The sequence below is a fragment of the Thunnus thynnus genome, chromosome 20 (genome assembly GCF_963924715.1).
Source record: "Thunnus thynnus chromosome 20, fThuThy2.1, whole genome shotgun sequence".
Taxonomy (NCBI): domain Eukaryota; kingdom Metazoa; phylum Chordata; class Actinopteri; order Scombriformes; family Scombridae; genus Thunnus; species Thunnus thynnus.
Genome location: NC_089536.1, coordinates 10,173,741 through 10,188,331, shown reverse-complemented (window position 1 = coordinate 10,188,331; position 14,591 = coordinate 10,173,741). Strand labels below are relative to the sequence as shown.

The 14,591-nt window shown below is 41.5% G+C and overlaps 1 protein-coding gene across 2 annotated transcripts; it reads right to left on the bottom strand.

Annotated features, from left to right (window-relative positions):
- Positions 1-106: 106 nt before the first annotated feature.
- LOC137171963 (thrombospondin-2-like) lies at positions 107-13,994 on the bottom strand. 2 transcript variants are annotated; one of them, XM_067576188.1, is made up of 22 exons: positions 13,886-13,994; positions 13,460-13,719; positions 13,270-13,335; positions 12,972-13,108; positions 11,531-12,295; positions 10,457-10,550; positions 10,200-10,364; positions 9,712-9,888; positions 9,454-9,627; positions 9,012-9,142; positions 6,912-7,046; positions 6,594-6,812; positions 6,375-6,482; positions 6,102-6,261; positions 5,440-5,558; positions 5,127-5,361; positions 4,551-4,778; positions 4,313-4,443; positions 3,829-3,969; positions 3,550-3,647; positions 1,220-1,359; positions 107-1,090 (listed from the first exon to the last, which is right to left on the bottom strand). In XM_067576188.1, exons 2-22 carry the CDS (start codon positions 13,620-13,622, stop codon positions 1,083-1,085), a joined length of 3,594 nt encoding a protein of 1,197 aa, XP_067432289.1. In that variant the 5' UTR covers positions 13,623-13,719; positions 13,886-13,994; the 3' UTR covers positions 107-1,082. The 2 variants fall into 2 exon arrangements, with proteins under 2 accessions (XP_067432289.1, XP_067432290.1); XM_067576189.1 differs by lacking the exon at positions 13,886-13,994 and having other exon boundaries at positions 13,469-13,843.
- Between the last annotated feature and the right edge of the window lie 597 nt (positions 13,995-14,591).

Below are 14,591 nucleotides of genomic sequence, written 5' to 3'. Positions count from 1 at the left end.
CATAACCTCAACTATTGACCCAAAAATCATCATTTTACCAAATGGGGACACGGCTTTTGTGCTTTTGATCAGATTCTGAATTTTTAAATGAGCGAGAAAAAGGAGATTAGAAAAAGGATTTTAATGATGTAATTGGACTTTTTTGTGGAAAAAAACATATCAGACACATATTATTCCATGCACAGTATTTTATATCTTACAACATGTCTGGAGGGGATCTTTAAATCTCAGTTTTTGTGTATGTAAGAGCATGATTTGTGACATCACAACTAGTTTGGATGCCGAATGTTCAGTATGCAACTTTTAAAAAAGCGACGTGGAAACACTGTATTTTTCAATGAGGCAGAAGGAGTAGATGTAATTTTAATAAGTCTTAGTTAGGTAATTAAACTTTTTTTTTTTTTGAAAGAAAATAGGCTATGAGACTCAAATCATTAATCAAATATGAGTATTTTCATATATATGAACACATGTCAGATATTTCATAATTCATCTAGTGTCACTGTTTAAGAACAATCAATCAAATTCTTATTTGCTTTGTCAACCTCAATTAACCTGTCAGTCCAGTTTCATCCCTCCCACTCAGTATTTGTAAGTATTACTTTCACCACTAGAGGGTGCTAGAGACCATGTTTCCACAACCGCATGTGTAGGCTAATGAGCTGGCGTCATCAGAAAAGGAAAAAAAAACATTGAAAAAAAAAAAGTATTTTATTGATAAGTTACCAGACATCTGCACAGTGCTCTACTTACGCCATCATCAATTCATCTCTCCCTTCCATTTCTGGTATCTGGCAATAAATAATTATTTACAACCATAGTGAGAAGCAAATGAAAAGGAACAAGAAGTTACTGTCATTAGAGATGCTGTCAGTAGTGTACAGCGAATGAAAGCAGCCTGAAATCAATACTGTTGCATAAAAAGCTGATAGATAGATGATGGTCACTAATTGATAGTCTTGGCAGTTTAAAGGCCAGCTTCATCTCTCTTTCTCTCTCTCTCTCTGATGTATTTTCTGAAAGTAATGTTGATCTCTGACGGCTTGTTGTAGAGTTTTTCTGAACATCCCAGCAAAAATAATTCAGTTATCTGAGAACAAAAAAAGAAAAAAAAAAGAGGTCACAGATATGGTTACAAGAGGAACTGATTTACAAACATTGCAGGACAAGCGCACAGCAATGACTAGTCAGAGCAAAAAGTGTTGACAGGATGTCTTACCTCTGCACTCATATTTGAGATCTGAGAAAAGGACGTGTTCCTGAGAGAAGACAAACAGCCCCAGTCTGCCTCCAGCCAGGGTATGGTCGTACACAGCCCCCGAGTCGGACAAAAGTTCCCTGCCCTCATACACCACCACCCTGCAGTGGAAATACAACACCGCTAACGTCTTCATACACAGCAGCATCAATTGTGTGTTTTACCATAGACGCAGCTATAATGTGGGTACCTTGGGGGCAACAGAAACAAGTATCTGTAACTTGTTTCTACATAACACACACAACAATGAAATATCATCACCTTTTAAAGGTGCAGTGTGTAGGTTTTAGTAGCATCTAGGGCGTGTAGGCGAACCTACACATCCACTAGACGCCACTTAATTCTACACACTCCACTTTTTAGTTGATATATTGAATACTATATATACTTGTTAGCAAACAGTTGCTTATTTACACATCCAGCAGTTACGGAGCAACATTATTATTCATTTGGAGTCGTGTTTCTGTCCACCTGGTGAATGTAAATCCAATATTGAATTTCTTTTAGCTCTGTTTTGGATCTTTGTCAACTCCTGAGGGAAATATTTGGCTCTTTATCTGCTAAATACTTCACCATGTCCACAAGCTAGTTGCTAACTGTGTCCGTTTGGTTTTGAAAATGACAAAATGAGAGCGGTGAGAGGGAATCAAAACAGTAAACTTGTGGGCTTGACAGCTATGAGCTGAAACTTGCTTTAAAACTCTGTAGGTTCATCAACACTCCTTGCATTACACATTGTCAATTGATATGTTGTTATAAAATATATTGATTCTAGTCTTTATGTAAGGGATCTGAATACATCTTCCTCTACTAATGGCAATGTACCCTACACGTCTGGGTCAAGTTTGTTGTTTAGTAGCTTATTTTCCTTTCTATTCCATATTTTACTCTTTATTGCTGTGGATAACACTGAGGACATGACGTCATATGAGATACATTCAAGGCTGCTACAATGGAGTTTTGTAGCAACTATCCAAAATATAATGCGTCTGTCCTTCACTATCAAAGAGCAAGTGCAAACCGACATTCAATAAGCACACAGTCATCCTACAATCATTCAGCACCCAGAATGCAATGCAGCCGTCGCTGACATTTTCAAAGATAGCCTTCTTTAAGAGTACCTTTGTAATTTGAACAACTGGGCTTCACACAGCTTTCTTTTCCCTCACCTTTTCTCAGCATGAAAACCTTACTAAGGCAGTGATGTTCTCTCAGTCTGCACATAAACAACACAGAGCACAAAGTTCTCGTTGCCTGGGGGAGTTTGAAAGTCCATTAGTGAAAAGTACAACTAAGTAGAAGTAGATGTGACAGGTTGAGGAGAACTGGGTACAACGAAAAAGTGAATTAAACTGTTATCACAAAATAACTCTCAGTGATTTATGATATATACTGGAGCGTAAGAACATCTGAGGGTGAAAAATCTCCTTCAGTGGTGGCATTGAATGTGATTTTCACAGATTTAAGAAGTTATTTAGCACATACTATTTCTCCACTAAAGCCTTCATGAACTGTAGCACAGAGAGTGAACAACTGAGCCCTGAATGTGTGATTCAATGGAACATACCAGTGTTTTTTCTATGTCTTAAAGAATTTTGTACAAATCACATTTACTTTAAAATGTTGCTATTGTTCTTTTGTGTTTTAGAGTTTTGAATTTTCTTTTTTTTTTACCTTTCATCCAGAAATTTGTCTCCATTCATTTCATAAAATATCATTTGAAAATCAACATGCAGACACTATGGTAAATTGGTGGTCTCCGGAGAGCATTATGTCTGCTTTTACTTATTTCAAGGTAACATATTTTCAGTTGATGTTTAGCTGATGTTCACCAGTCTCAAACAAATCTGAAGTCTTTGAAAGTTGATTTCCATACTGTACAGACATGAAGGGGGAAGCAGTGGCTGCTTAAAAATTAGTGGAATATTTTTATACCAATAGAGTAGTGTAGAGTAATGTAGTAAATGGGCCAAAACACTGATATGATATTCTAAAAGCCAAGCCATTAATATCAAATGTTTAACTGTAATTTAAAAGTGAAAGGTTGCTGCTAATGTTGAGTTATTTCTACTAGGGAGTAGTGTTCTTATACTACGGAAGTCCACAAATCTTTGTTTTTGTAACTTTAGAAGTCGGGTGATTTACATGATCCTCATCCATTTGTGGTTTTTAACAGCTCAACATGAAAATATGAATCCAGGCCGTTAAGAGGAAAACCAGCCAAGTGACGATACTCTGAACTTCATACTGGTTATCAGTTCTCGTGTTTGTAACTATCTCAGACTTCATACCTGATGAACCCAGTTTTGGGTCTGTGGATGAGGTGGATGCGGTAAGCTGTGAAGTCCTTCCAGCCAATTTTATTGGGGTCATGCCACAGTGTTCTGACCTGAGACGGATAGAAAAACACAGAATTCAGGGCAGACAAGAATACTGTATTTGTGTCTGATTTTTACACAGGCAATGTAACATCGGATGGTCTGTAGAAGGTTGTTTGGAAGATTTATCTGTGTGAATGAGAGATGTAGTGTGTAATAACGGACAAAACATATTAAGTCACTGATTCGTGCCTGGTGTCTGGTGTTTCCGGTGTGCCACAGAGCGTTGCGTAAATACTCCCCTGGTCCTGTGGTGGAATTGACCAATTTAATGGAGACTCCAGCTGTGGCAAATGCTTTGGACGGCCTCTTTTCCCAGTAGCCCTGTGATACCTGTTGTCATCGAATGAAAGGATATGAAGGATAAAAGAGAGTCAGAGTCAGAGAGTTTGGATTTATGTATACATTGGTAGATGGCTGAAGAGGACTGTCACTGTACAAAAGAAGACATGGTTGTGAAGTCTTTTCTTTTTTTATGTACTGTTTCATGTTTTGCCAGTGAGAACTCTGGTATAAATTAATATGGTCAAGGAGATTTTTGAAAATATATCAGGAGGATTAAAACCTTTGATTTGAGCCCAGAACTATAAGTTTAAAAGGCAATTTAGGACGATGTTTTCCTTCCATTGGTGAAACCAGTTGGTGTTATCATAAACTTCCAGCATTCATGCCTCACCTGTTTCCACATGACAACATAGAAGCGTCGACTGGACTGGTAAGCGAACACAATGCCTGCGTAGTCGTCATCTCGGTCGGTGTTCACATAAAACGTCACACTGAAGTCTACTGCACTGAACTTGTCATATCCTGTTTAAGCGAAGGAAACATTTGTTTTTCTTTTTTTCCTTTCTCTTTTTTTCTGACGATTTTCATTATACTTTGAATGGGATTCGATTTTTTATGGTTTTTCTCACCTAAAGCGATGCCAGGATCCGAGTTGGCCGTCTGCAGTAGCTCAGTGCCCTGGCTGCGGATCACCCAGAGAGGGTCAGACTGTGTGGTGCCTTTAGGGTCCAACAAAACTACCTGAAACTTCCTGAAGTCTGTAGACCCGATGTCCTGGTTCAGTGGACAGGGATCCAACGCATCTGGAATACTGTCATTGTCAAAGTCTTCAAAGCATGAGTCTCCACTGCCATCACCTGTGAGAGACAGAATGTAACATTGTGACATCCTGGAATTTTTTTGCCAAGAATGAAATAAACGACCTGATAATGTGCAAATGTAGTGAGAAAGTCCTGTCCTGATGGTGGATAGATTAAACAATCATTCATGATTGATCACTCTACCGAGAGCCATAAACGGTTTATGTTGCATATCCAACAATGACATGACCTAGACCAGTGGGAGTATACTGGACTGATAGTGACAAGATTTTCCTGCATGACTGCAAAATCCATTTATCATAAATTGTACAAAATACTTCTCCTTGCATATTTTTTATATCAGAGATATTCTCAGCTAAAATTGAGAGAAACTCTCACACTGACCATTTGAGTCCAGCTGGTCCCTGTTGGGAACCAGTCTGCAGTTGTCCCTGTCGTCAGGGATACCATCGTTGTCGTCGTCATGGTCACACTCGTCTCCCTTCCCATCATTGTCATGGTCAGCCTGGTTGCTATTGGGGATGTAGGGACAGTTGTCTAGAGAGTTTTGGTGGCCGTCCTCGTCGATGTCGTCATTGTCGTCGCACATGTCTCCCACCAGGTCACTGTCAGAGTCGAGCTGTAAACACACATACACGATTACACGCTGGCAATATTTATGTGCACACAATATGGAGTTGTATGTGTTTTTCTATACCTGCATTGGGTTGTTTAGAAGGGGGCAGTTGTCACACTGGTCTCCAACGCCATCCATGTCTGTGTCTCTCTGGTCAGTGTTGTAGATTAAGGGACAGTTGTCACGGTCATTCAGAACCTCTGGAGAAAGAGGGACACACACACACTCAGATAGACAACAGATAAATTGCATTGTGTGTTGCTTTTACACTTTTATTACACATAAAAACAAGACATGGCAACCTATATAAATCAAGACTGTGTTTAGGTAAGTATATCTCATAGTTTCAGCTGTGATAGATACAAATATAAAACATATTTTTGGAACCCCACGGATATCTAAAAGTGATAATTTTAGTTGAGCTATCTGTCATTGCATAATTATGGCATTCTGTGAAAATAATAATAATAATAATACTTTATTTGTATAGCACCTTTCATACAAAGATGCAGCCCAAAGTGTTTTACAAGACAAGATCAAAAATAAAGCTAGACCAAAAACTAAAATAAAAAATAAAGAATAACAATAAGTAATTTTTTTTTTTTTTTTTTTGATTAAACATAAATTTAAAAGCCAAATTAAAAAAAGATAGGTCTTTAATTTCTTTTTTAAAAGTACCAAGGGGAGGGTGTTCCACAGTTTAGGGCCATAAAAAACATAGACATTTAATGAGTAGCTCTCACCATCTCCATCAATGTCAATGCTGCAGGCGTCTCCCTCTCCGTTGTCATCAGTGTCCGTCTGCAGTGGGTTGCTATCAAACGGACAGTTGTCACAGCGGTCCCCGACCCCGTCCCTGTCAGAGTCAAACTGCCTAGGGTTGTACACCAGTGGGCAGTTGTCCTATGCCAAACAAATGTATATTAGTGCACACATACACAGAGGGGATATGAATATTCAGCTGTTTTCAATCATGTTACCCTCAAAGTTACTCAATGTCTGAGCCGCAGTCTCACCCTCTCATCTAGGATGTCATCATTGTCGTCATCAGGATCACAGGCATCTCCCTGTCCGTCCTTGTCCAGGTCTTCCTGTCCAGAGTTTGGCAGCATGGGGCAATTATCCTGCAGCCAGTCACAACAGTTTAGTGGAATAACATCCAACCAGAACAGGTCTTAGCAATAAACACTTCAGTGTTTAAGATGATTTATTTTTGTTATATTTTGTTTTTTAACCTTTTGACAGTGATAGGTTGCATTCTTTTTGCAGGTCAGTTTGTAGTTGGGCCAGCCATCCAGATCAGCGTCTTCACCACACACGAAGCCATCGCCCACAAACCCGACAGCACATAAACACTTGTACAAGACTTCAGATTGCAGGCCCAGGTAAACACACTCAGCATACTTGTGGCAGGTGTGTGTTTTGTCTTTGCAAGGATTGTGTGGCTCACACACCTACAACCAGAGCAGTTCTTTGAGAATCCAAAAGTGGTTCTTAATTGTAGTTCAAAGCAAATGAAAGTAGTTCATACAGAGGAAAATGCGAATACATGCCTGCTTGATTTTTTGGGCTTCCTCCAGTCCAAGGCCAAACGGCTGGGTGCCTTTATAGCGAGGAGGACAGGGCAGACAGTAGAACCCAGGGTCTGTGTTCACACACTCTGTAACACACACACCCTCCACTTCACACTGCAGAGATAGAGGGATTAACCATGTTCAGCATATCGTAAAAAGGTGTTACAGGTGTTGTGTAAAGGAGGAACTCTTTGCCAGACTACACAATATTTTTGTCTTAAAAGAAGATCACTTTGTCAGCCCGTCTGACATAATCACATACAAGATGATCAAGATACATACGTGGCTGAAAATATTGGGACCCTTGCACCTTTTTTAAAAAAAACTAAATTGTCTCTGTATTAAGTTGAAACTGAGAAGTATATGGTATACATAATTCTTTATGTCACATTGAATATAACTGAAACTTTTGATTTACAACATATTTAATACAATAAAAAAATGAAAACGGCATGGTCAAAAATCTTGGAACCCTTAACTTAATATTTTTGTAGCACAGCGTTTGGAGGCAATAATTGCAGTATAGCACTTTCTGTAACTCTGAATAAAGTTTCTACACTTCTCCACTGGCAGTTCAGCCCACTCTTCTTGAGCAAACTGCTCCAGTTCTCTCAGGTTTGATGGGCGCTGACTCCCAACTGCAAGTTTCAGCTGTTTCCACAGATGTTCAATGGGATTCAGATCAGAACTCACAGCAGGTCACTTCAGGACGGTCCAATGTTTTCTTCTCATCGACTCTTGCGTGCTTTTTGGTGTATGTTTGGGGTCATTATCCTGCTGGAAGACCCATGATCTGTGACTAAGATACAGCTTTCTGACACTGGGATGTATGTTTCGCTCCAAAATGCCTTGATAGTCTTCTGATTTCATTGTGCCCTGCTAAGATTCAAGCAGATTCAGCAAAGCAACCCCAAAACATCACTGAGCCTCCTCCATGTTTCACGGTAGGCATGGTGTTCTTTTCTTTGAAGGCTTAATTTTTTCTTCTGTAAACACAAGGTTGCTGTGAAAACTGTGAAACCCTAATTTTGTTTCATCTGTCCAAAGCACATTCTCCCAGAAGGACTGTGGCTTGTCAATATGCATTTTGGCAAAGTCCAGTCTGGCTTTTTTGTGTCTTCCTCATAGAAGTGAGGTCTTCTTGGGTCTTCTACCACGGAGCCCATATTCATGCAGACAGTGACGGATGGTGTGACTTGAAACTATTGTACCTTGAACTTGAAGATCAGCTTGGATCTGTATTGAAGTTTTTCTTGGTTCTTTCTCGACTATTCGAGCAATCCTTCTGTTCAATCTCGGGCCAATTTTCCTCTTGCGACCACGTCCAGAGATGCTGGCTACAGTTCCATTGGCCTTAAACTTCTTAATAATATTGGCAACAGTGGTCACAGGAACATCAAGCTCTTTGGAGATGCTCTTGTAACCTTGACATTGACCACGCTTGGCTATTATGTTTTTCTAATGTCATCAGACCACTCTCTAGTTTTCCTTCTGTTTTCCATGTTCAATGTGATGCACACAGCAGCAGAAAAAACAACAAAGAGTAAGAGAGAGTAATTTTCTCCTTTTAAACTGGCTGCATGAGTGATTATAAGATTGAAAACACCTGTGATACTAATTAAAACACAATAGTCTGCTTAAAGTATTATTACAAAGCAATTATTTCCTACAACTTCTAAAGGGTACCACTAATTTTGTCCAGGCTATTTTAGAATGTCTTTGTGAAATAAGCGTGAATTCAGTTATTTTCACAACTTTTTTGTTTTGTTCCACTGCAAACCAAACATGGACATGCATTGATAACAAGATATCTTTTAATTTCAACACTGTTCAGGGCGAATGGTGCATTGTTTTAAGAAAATGTAAGAGTACCAAGAATTTCGGCCACATCTGTACATGTCAAACTAGGCCAGAGGAGGGAACGTTTGGCACGCTGATCTTTATGTCTGGACTTTTTAAGGCCTGGGTTGACTTCCACTATCATGAATCAATAAACAGTCGTTCCCAACGCCCCACATCTGTGACATCAGGCCATTATAAGGCTGATATCATGTATCATTCAGGACCAGCCCTTATTACCTCATTCTCATCCTCACAGTGAGTGCCATTGCCATATAAACCCAATGGACAGCTTCCACATTCCCATGATCCATCGCTATATGATGTGCATTCCACCCCAGGGAAGCATGGGTTTGACATCAAACACATGTCTGGAAACACATACAAATATGCATATAAGGTTAATGAGTCTTTTGCACAAATCAGATTGTCCAAAATTGGGTCAGTTTGAGGAAATGTATATTTAAATAATTTGTCTGTTCTGTTCTAAGCCTCTATAATTTAATAAAAGGCAGAATAAACACTGTATTATTTTTTAATCCTGAAAATATGTTTCTTCCAATAAAATAGGATTACTTTTTATCCGTGGATGTGAGGCTTAGCCTACTCCCAGTATATCTGCTTACACAGTTGGGATGTACATACCTATAGTTTAAGGTTTTTGGACTGGGTTATGGTTTACCTAAGGGACATTCTTGTTTGTTACATGCTTCATAGTCCATAGCATCTCCAGCACACGGCTTCCCGCCATGCTGAGGGGCAGGGTTCGAGCACTCCCGCTGGCGACTTAAAAGGCCTCCCCCACATGACTGTGAGCACTGTGACCATTCGGACCACGTTGTCCAGCCTCCAGCAACTACACAAAGACAAACCATTCACCAGTAAGTCAGTTAAGTACTACCAGTGTAACATGCATGTACATTTGTGCTTGTGTACTCACTGGGGCAGAGTGTATTGTTGCAAGATTTTTTCTCCTTGGCGCCGCCTGTGCACGCTCTGCCCCCCTTCTGTGGCGGAGGATTGTTGCACAGACGGACGCGTGTGATGTTACCCTCTCCACATGTGGTTGTACACGCAGACCAAGGAGACCAATGGCCCCAGTTCCCGTTAGCACGTGCTAGACATGGAACAAGAACATACAGAAAAGCTCCATTTTTTTGCATGGAAGCCTGGAAAAGTCTCTGAGTAGAATTCAACATGGACCACCACCACAGTTCCATACTGTGTGTACATTTAAAGAAGTAAAACAACATGGTTTCAATTATGATAGCAATCTCTAAAATCCATGTGTATGCAGTTCCCTATTTTTGCTCTTTGAGGAATATTCAATTTGTTCCCTTGGACCAGCTGTGCTCAATCAATAAAAAAAAAAAAAAACAAATTAAGTCAAGACATGTCACAGATCAGACATGCAGAGTGACGTCCTACCCTTGCGTTCACACTTCATTGACATGCAGCTGCGGGTTTGAACTGACGGGCCAGAGCAGGGTGGCATGATGCTATTGCAGGATCGGCCCCTTTGCTGACCTCCACGCCCACAAGTGACCGAACAGTCTGTCCACTCAGACCACTGGGACCAACCATCTCCGTTATCTTTAAATACATACACAAACATTGACCATTGATATGCGTCTATTGAATTTTGTCATATTAGCACACTTTGTCAGCACTAAATCATAACTCACTGAGACAGACAGGGCAGCACTCCTCATCAATAAAGGTCGGATTGATGCAGGATACAGGAGGGCACGATACCTGCTGACACACCACTTTCCCATCCTGGTGAAGGAAAGAGTGACCAGCGTTCACACATTTAGATTTTGAAACAATAGTATTAGTCAGACCATGTTAGTTTGAGCCAGATGTTTTACTATATGCCGATCCTTCCAGAGGAATGGTATGCTGTCATGACTCATAATAAATCTACTCCCTCAAGCCATCCTTGACAATACTAATGACATTTTATAAAGAGAAACAGACACAGAGAGGAGGATGAAGAAAGCACAAAAAAATAAAAGTAGACTAACAAATGCAGCTCTGGAAATAAATAAAACTACAGTGGATACAAGTGAAACTTAGGTATCTCCCCAACTGGTAAACACATTTTAAAGCTACAGTTCAACATTCTGGAAAATATACTTATTTGCTCTTTTGCCAAAACCACTCTCATGTCTGTCCGTTTAATACGAAGCTACAGCCAGAAGGCCGTTAGCTTAGCACAGGATTGGAATCAGGGGAAAACAGCTAGCCTGGCTCTGTCAACAGGAAGAAATCTGCCAAATCAAGGAAATTGTAAAACCACAACTTGATGATTTTACATTTGTTTTTTCTTTGTTGTTGTTGTTTTTGGATTAAACAGATATAGCATGAATTTTGGACTTGGACTTGAGATTTTTGGGGGTTTACTACCAGGTCAAACTTGAGACTTAAATGTTAAGGCTCTCAAGTCTCTGTTATCAATAAAAGTCTATACTCAAGTCAGTCAAGTCTTTAGAGTATCAAGTATCATGTAAGTCAAATCTCACAGCAGTCAAGTCCAAGTCAAAAGATTTTATTAATTTAGATAAATAAAACACAAGACTTGGAGTCAAGTCAGACTTTAGTCACAACCATGGGGACTTGAGAGGATTTATTATCTAACTTAAAATAATGCAGGTGATGCTGAGATCTATCTGTGATAGATATTCCATTCAGTCAGAGACTTGCATGGCGGTTTCCCAGGAAACACAAGCAAGCAAAAAGTTTTGTTCAACACAGACCTGGCAGGTACAGGAGGTGCAGCTGTCAACCTCCCAATGCTCCCCCTGCTCGTACATTCGTCCATCCTGCACGCACCAGATCTCCCCGTCTCCGTCAAGATCATTGTCGTCACCGTCACCGCCATCGTCATAGCCATAGCCATAGCCATAACCATAGTCATCACCATCGCCATCACCATCGCCACGGCCATGACCATTGCTACGGCCCCGGCCGCGGCCACGGCCCCGGCCATGGCCATAGCCATCGCCATCGCCATAGCCATCGCCATCGCCATAGCCATCACCATCGCCATAGTCATAGCCATCGCCATCAACATCACCATCACCATCACCATCGCCATGACCATGGCCATCGCCATGGCCACGGCTACGGCCATTGCCACGGCCACGGCCATCGCCACGGCCATGGCCATGGCCATCGCCACGGCCATCACCACGGCCACGGCCATCACCACGGCCACGGCCATCGCCACGGCCGCGGCCATCACCACGGCCATGGCCATCGCCACGGCCATCACCACGGCCATGGCCATCACCACGGCCACGGCCATCGCCACGGCCACGGCCATCACCACGGCCATCGCCACCACCACGACCATCGCCACCTCCACGGCCACGGCCATCGCCAAGGCCACGGCCATCGTCACTGCCGCCACCACCACCGCCTCCGCCTCTGCCGCTGCTGTGGCTGCGGCTGCTGCTGCTGCTGCTGCTGCTGTTGCTAAGCTCAGCCAAAGATATGCGCATCTCTTCATTTTCTTTTGACTGAAAACACAAAAACATATGTAGCACTTCAAAACATTAAAATAATTGCCAGGAAAACTGTATTTTATTTATTTATACATACTTTATTTAGATTTACCCGCTATTAGTACTCAGAGACCTAGGCTAGAACGGTTGCGAGATGAATAGCAGCCAAAATTCTAACACTGATTGTATTCTTTCAGCTTGTTTTTTTCCAAAATTACGAGGATATTTACCACAAACCACAGATCTTCCTGCCAGAAAAAGGATGTTGCTACTTGTTCCATTTGCACTGGAAGAAGAGTCACTTTGTTTCTGGTTTGTTACACAGCTTTCCCCACAAAACTCAACCCAATCAAGTGCAATGTAAAGTGCGCTGCAGAGGCTGGTGGACAGTTTTCTCATTGTTCATTTGTTTATGACCACAACAAAAATGCGTGGGTTGTGAATTTCACAATATTTAACCAATGTTAAAATGTTACACTTAACACCTTTTACTGGCCATCTTTAAATGTTTAAAACTCCTTCCTTTTAAAGAAAAGAAGAGCACACTTCTCGTAAAAGTAAATTCTTTAAATTCTCATCTGAAATCCAATTTCCTGCTTGTGCCATATCAATCTAAATGTTGCATCAGAAAGTTAAACACAACAAACAAATTCCAACATGCAGATGACACATGTGCATGTATGTGTCTTACTACTCTCTCCAGATCTTCAAGCAGGCTGCTGGTAACAATACGCAAGCCGTGGATCTCAGTGAGCAACTCCACCAGTTCCTCACATGGATGACGACATACTGCTGGTGACTTGTTGTCGACCTCTGCACCACCCACACCTGCAGAGGAGGCACAAGTGTGTGTGGTCTGTGTCAGATCTTATACTGAGTCTGTGTTTAGTGAAATAGAAGGAGAAACTGTATGCATACATACAGTATATTTGAATACAGTTATCTTATGTGTGTCCATGTGTGCATGAGCAAATGCACATCTGTGGTACCTGTGCACACAGCTGCTGCATAGAGGAGTATCATAAGCCAGGGGAAACCTCTCAGCGGACTCATTCCTGTTCACACATAAATCACATGTGTAGTCGCCATGAAATACAGCAACCATGCTACACCACCACCACACATTACAAGCAGGACTGCTGCCAAAGAGATAGAAGAAGAAGATAAGGGGGAATTAACCTTGCATACCTGCGTACTCCTCGCTGCTCTGCCTCTCTCCACGATTAGAAATCATGGCTGGTAAGCTTGTCCCCGCTGCAGCTCCACAGGGGCTGTGATGGAATGTCTGTGTCCTTTCCCTCTTCCTTACAGTATTTCCTCGTCTCCTTGTTTCCTTCCCCATCCTGGCATCCGGTGTGAGGATCACCAGCACAACTTCCTCAGTAATTTGTCTTTAAAGCATCCGAATAAAATAGGGAAGAAGTCGGTGAGAGAGAAATCTGAGTGAAGAACATGTGGACAGCTCTGTTAGTTCTGTAGAAAGTTCTAATGTGGTTATGTATTTGTTTGAGTGTGAGTGAGTGTGTGTGTGTGTGGGTGTGTGTGTGTGTGTGCGTGCGTGCGTGTGTGTGAGTGAGTGAGGCAGGAGCGGGGGCCATATATTACCCGTCTGTCTGGCGATGAACTGGGCTGCATATCTCCCAGCGAGAAACCCAGCTGGATGGAAGGAACTTGTGTGTGCGTGTCTGTGTGTGTGTGTGTGTTGACGTTTGGATGCAGGTTTCCCAGACACATCATTTACACTCTTCACTCTCCAAACTGAGACACACACGAAAACATGCACCGACTCACACACATACACACACACACACACACACCCATTGGCTGCCTGAGTTTTCCAATATTTTAGGAGTGAGAGAACTGGCATCACCATGAATCCCTGGTGAAAATGAAAGACTTGATGTGTGTGTTTGTTTCTTAGGACTGATTTTTTTTTTTAAATGTCTGCAGAAGCTCAGATCATGAGCTAAAGATGAGCAGGCGGACGGAATACAAAAACATGTACTTCCATTGGGATCATCATCTCTTTCCTTTCTCTCTCTTTCCCTCTTTCTTTTTTCTCCATCACTTTCCTCCCTCTCTCTTTCTGTTCGGGCTTCTCCCTGCTGAGTCAAAGAGGCATCATCATCCTGAATCACATTTTCCATCTGTGGACTCCACTTGTGGAATAATGAATCTTACAGATGTGTGCACACACGCAGGCACACACATGCAAGCGCCTGTGCCCATACAAACACACACACACACACACACACACACACACACACACACACACACACAATATTCCAACAAAATCTCTATTTACAGACAC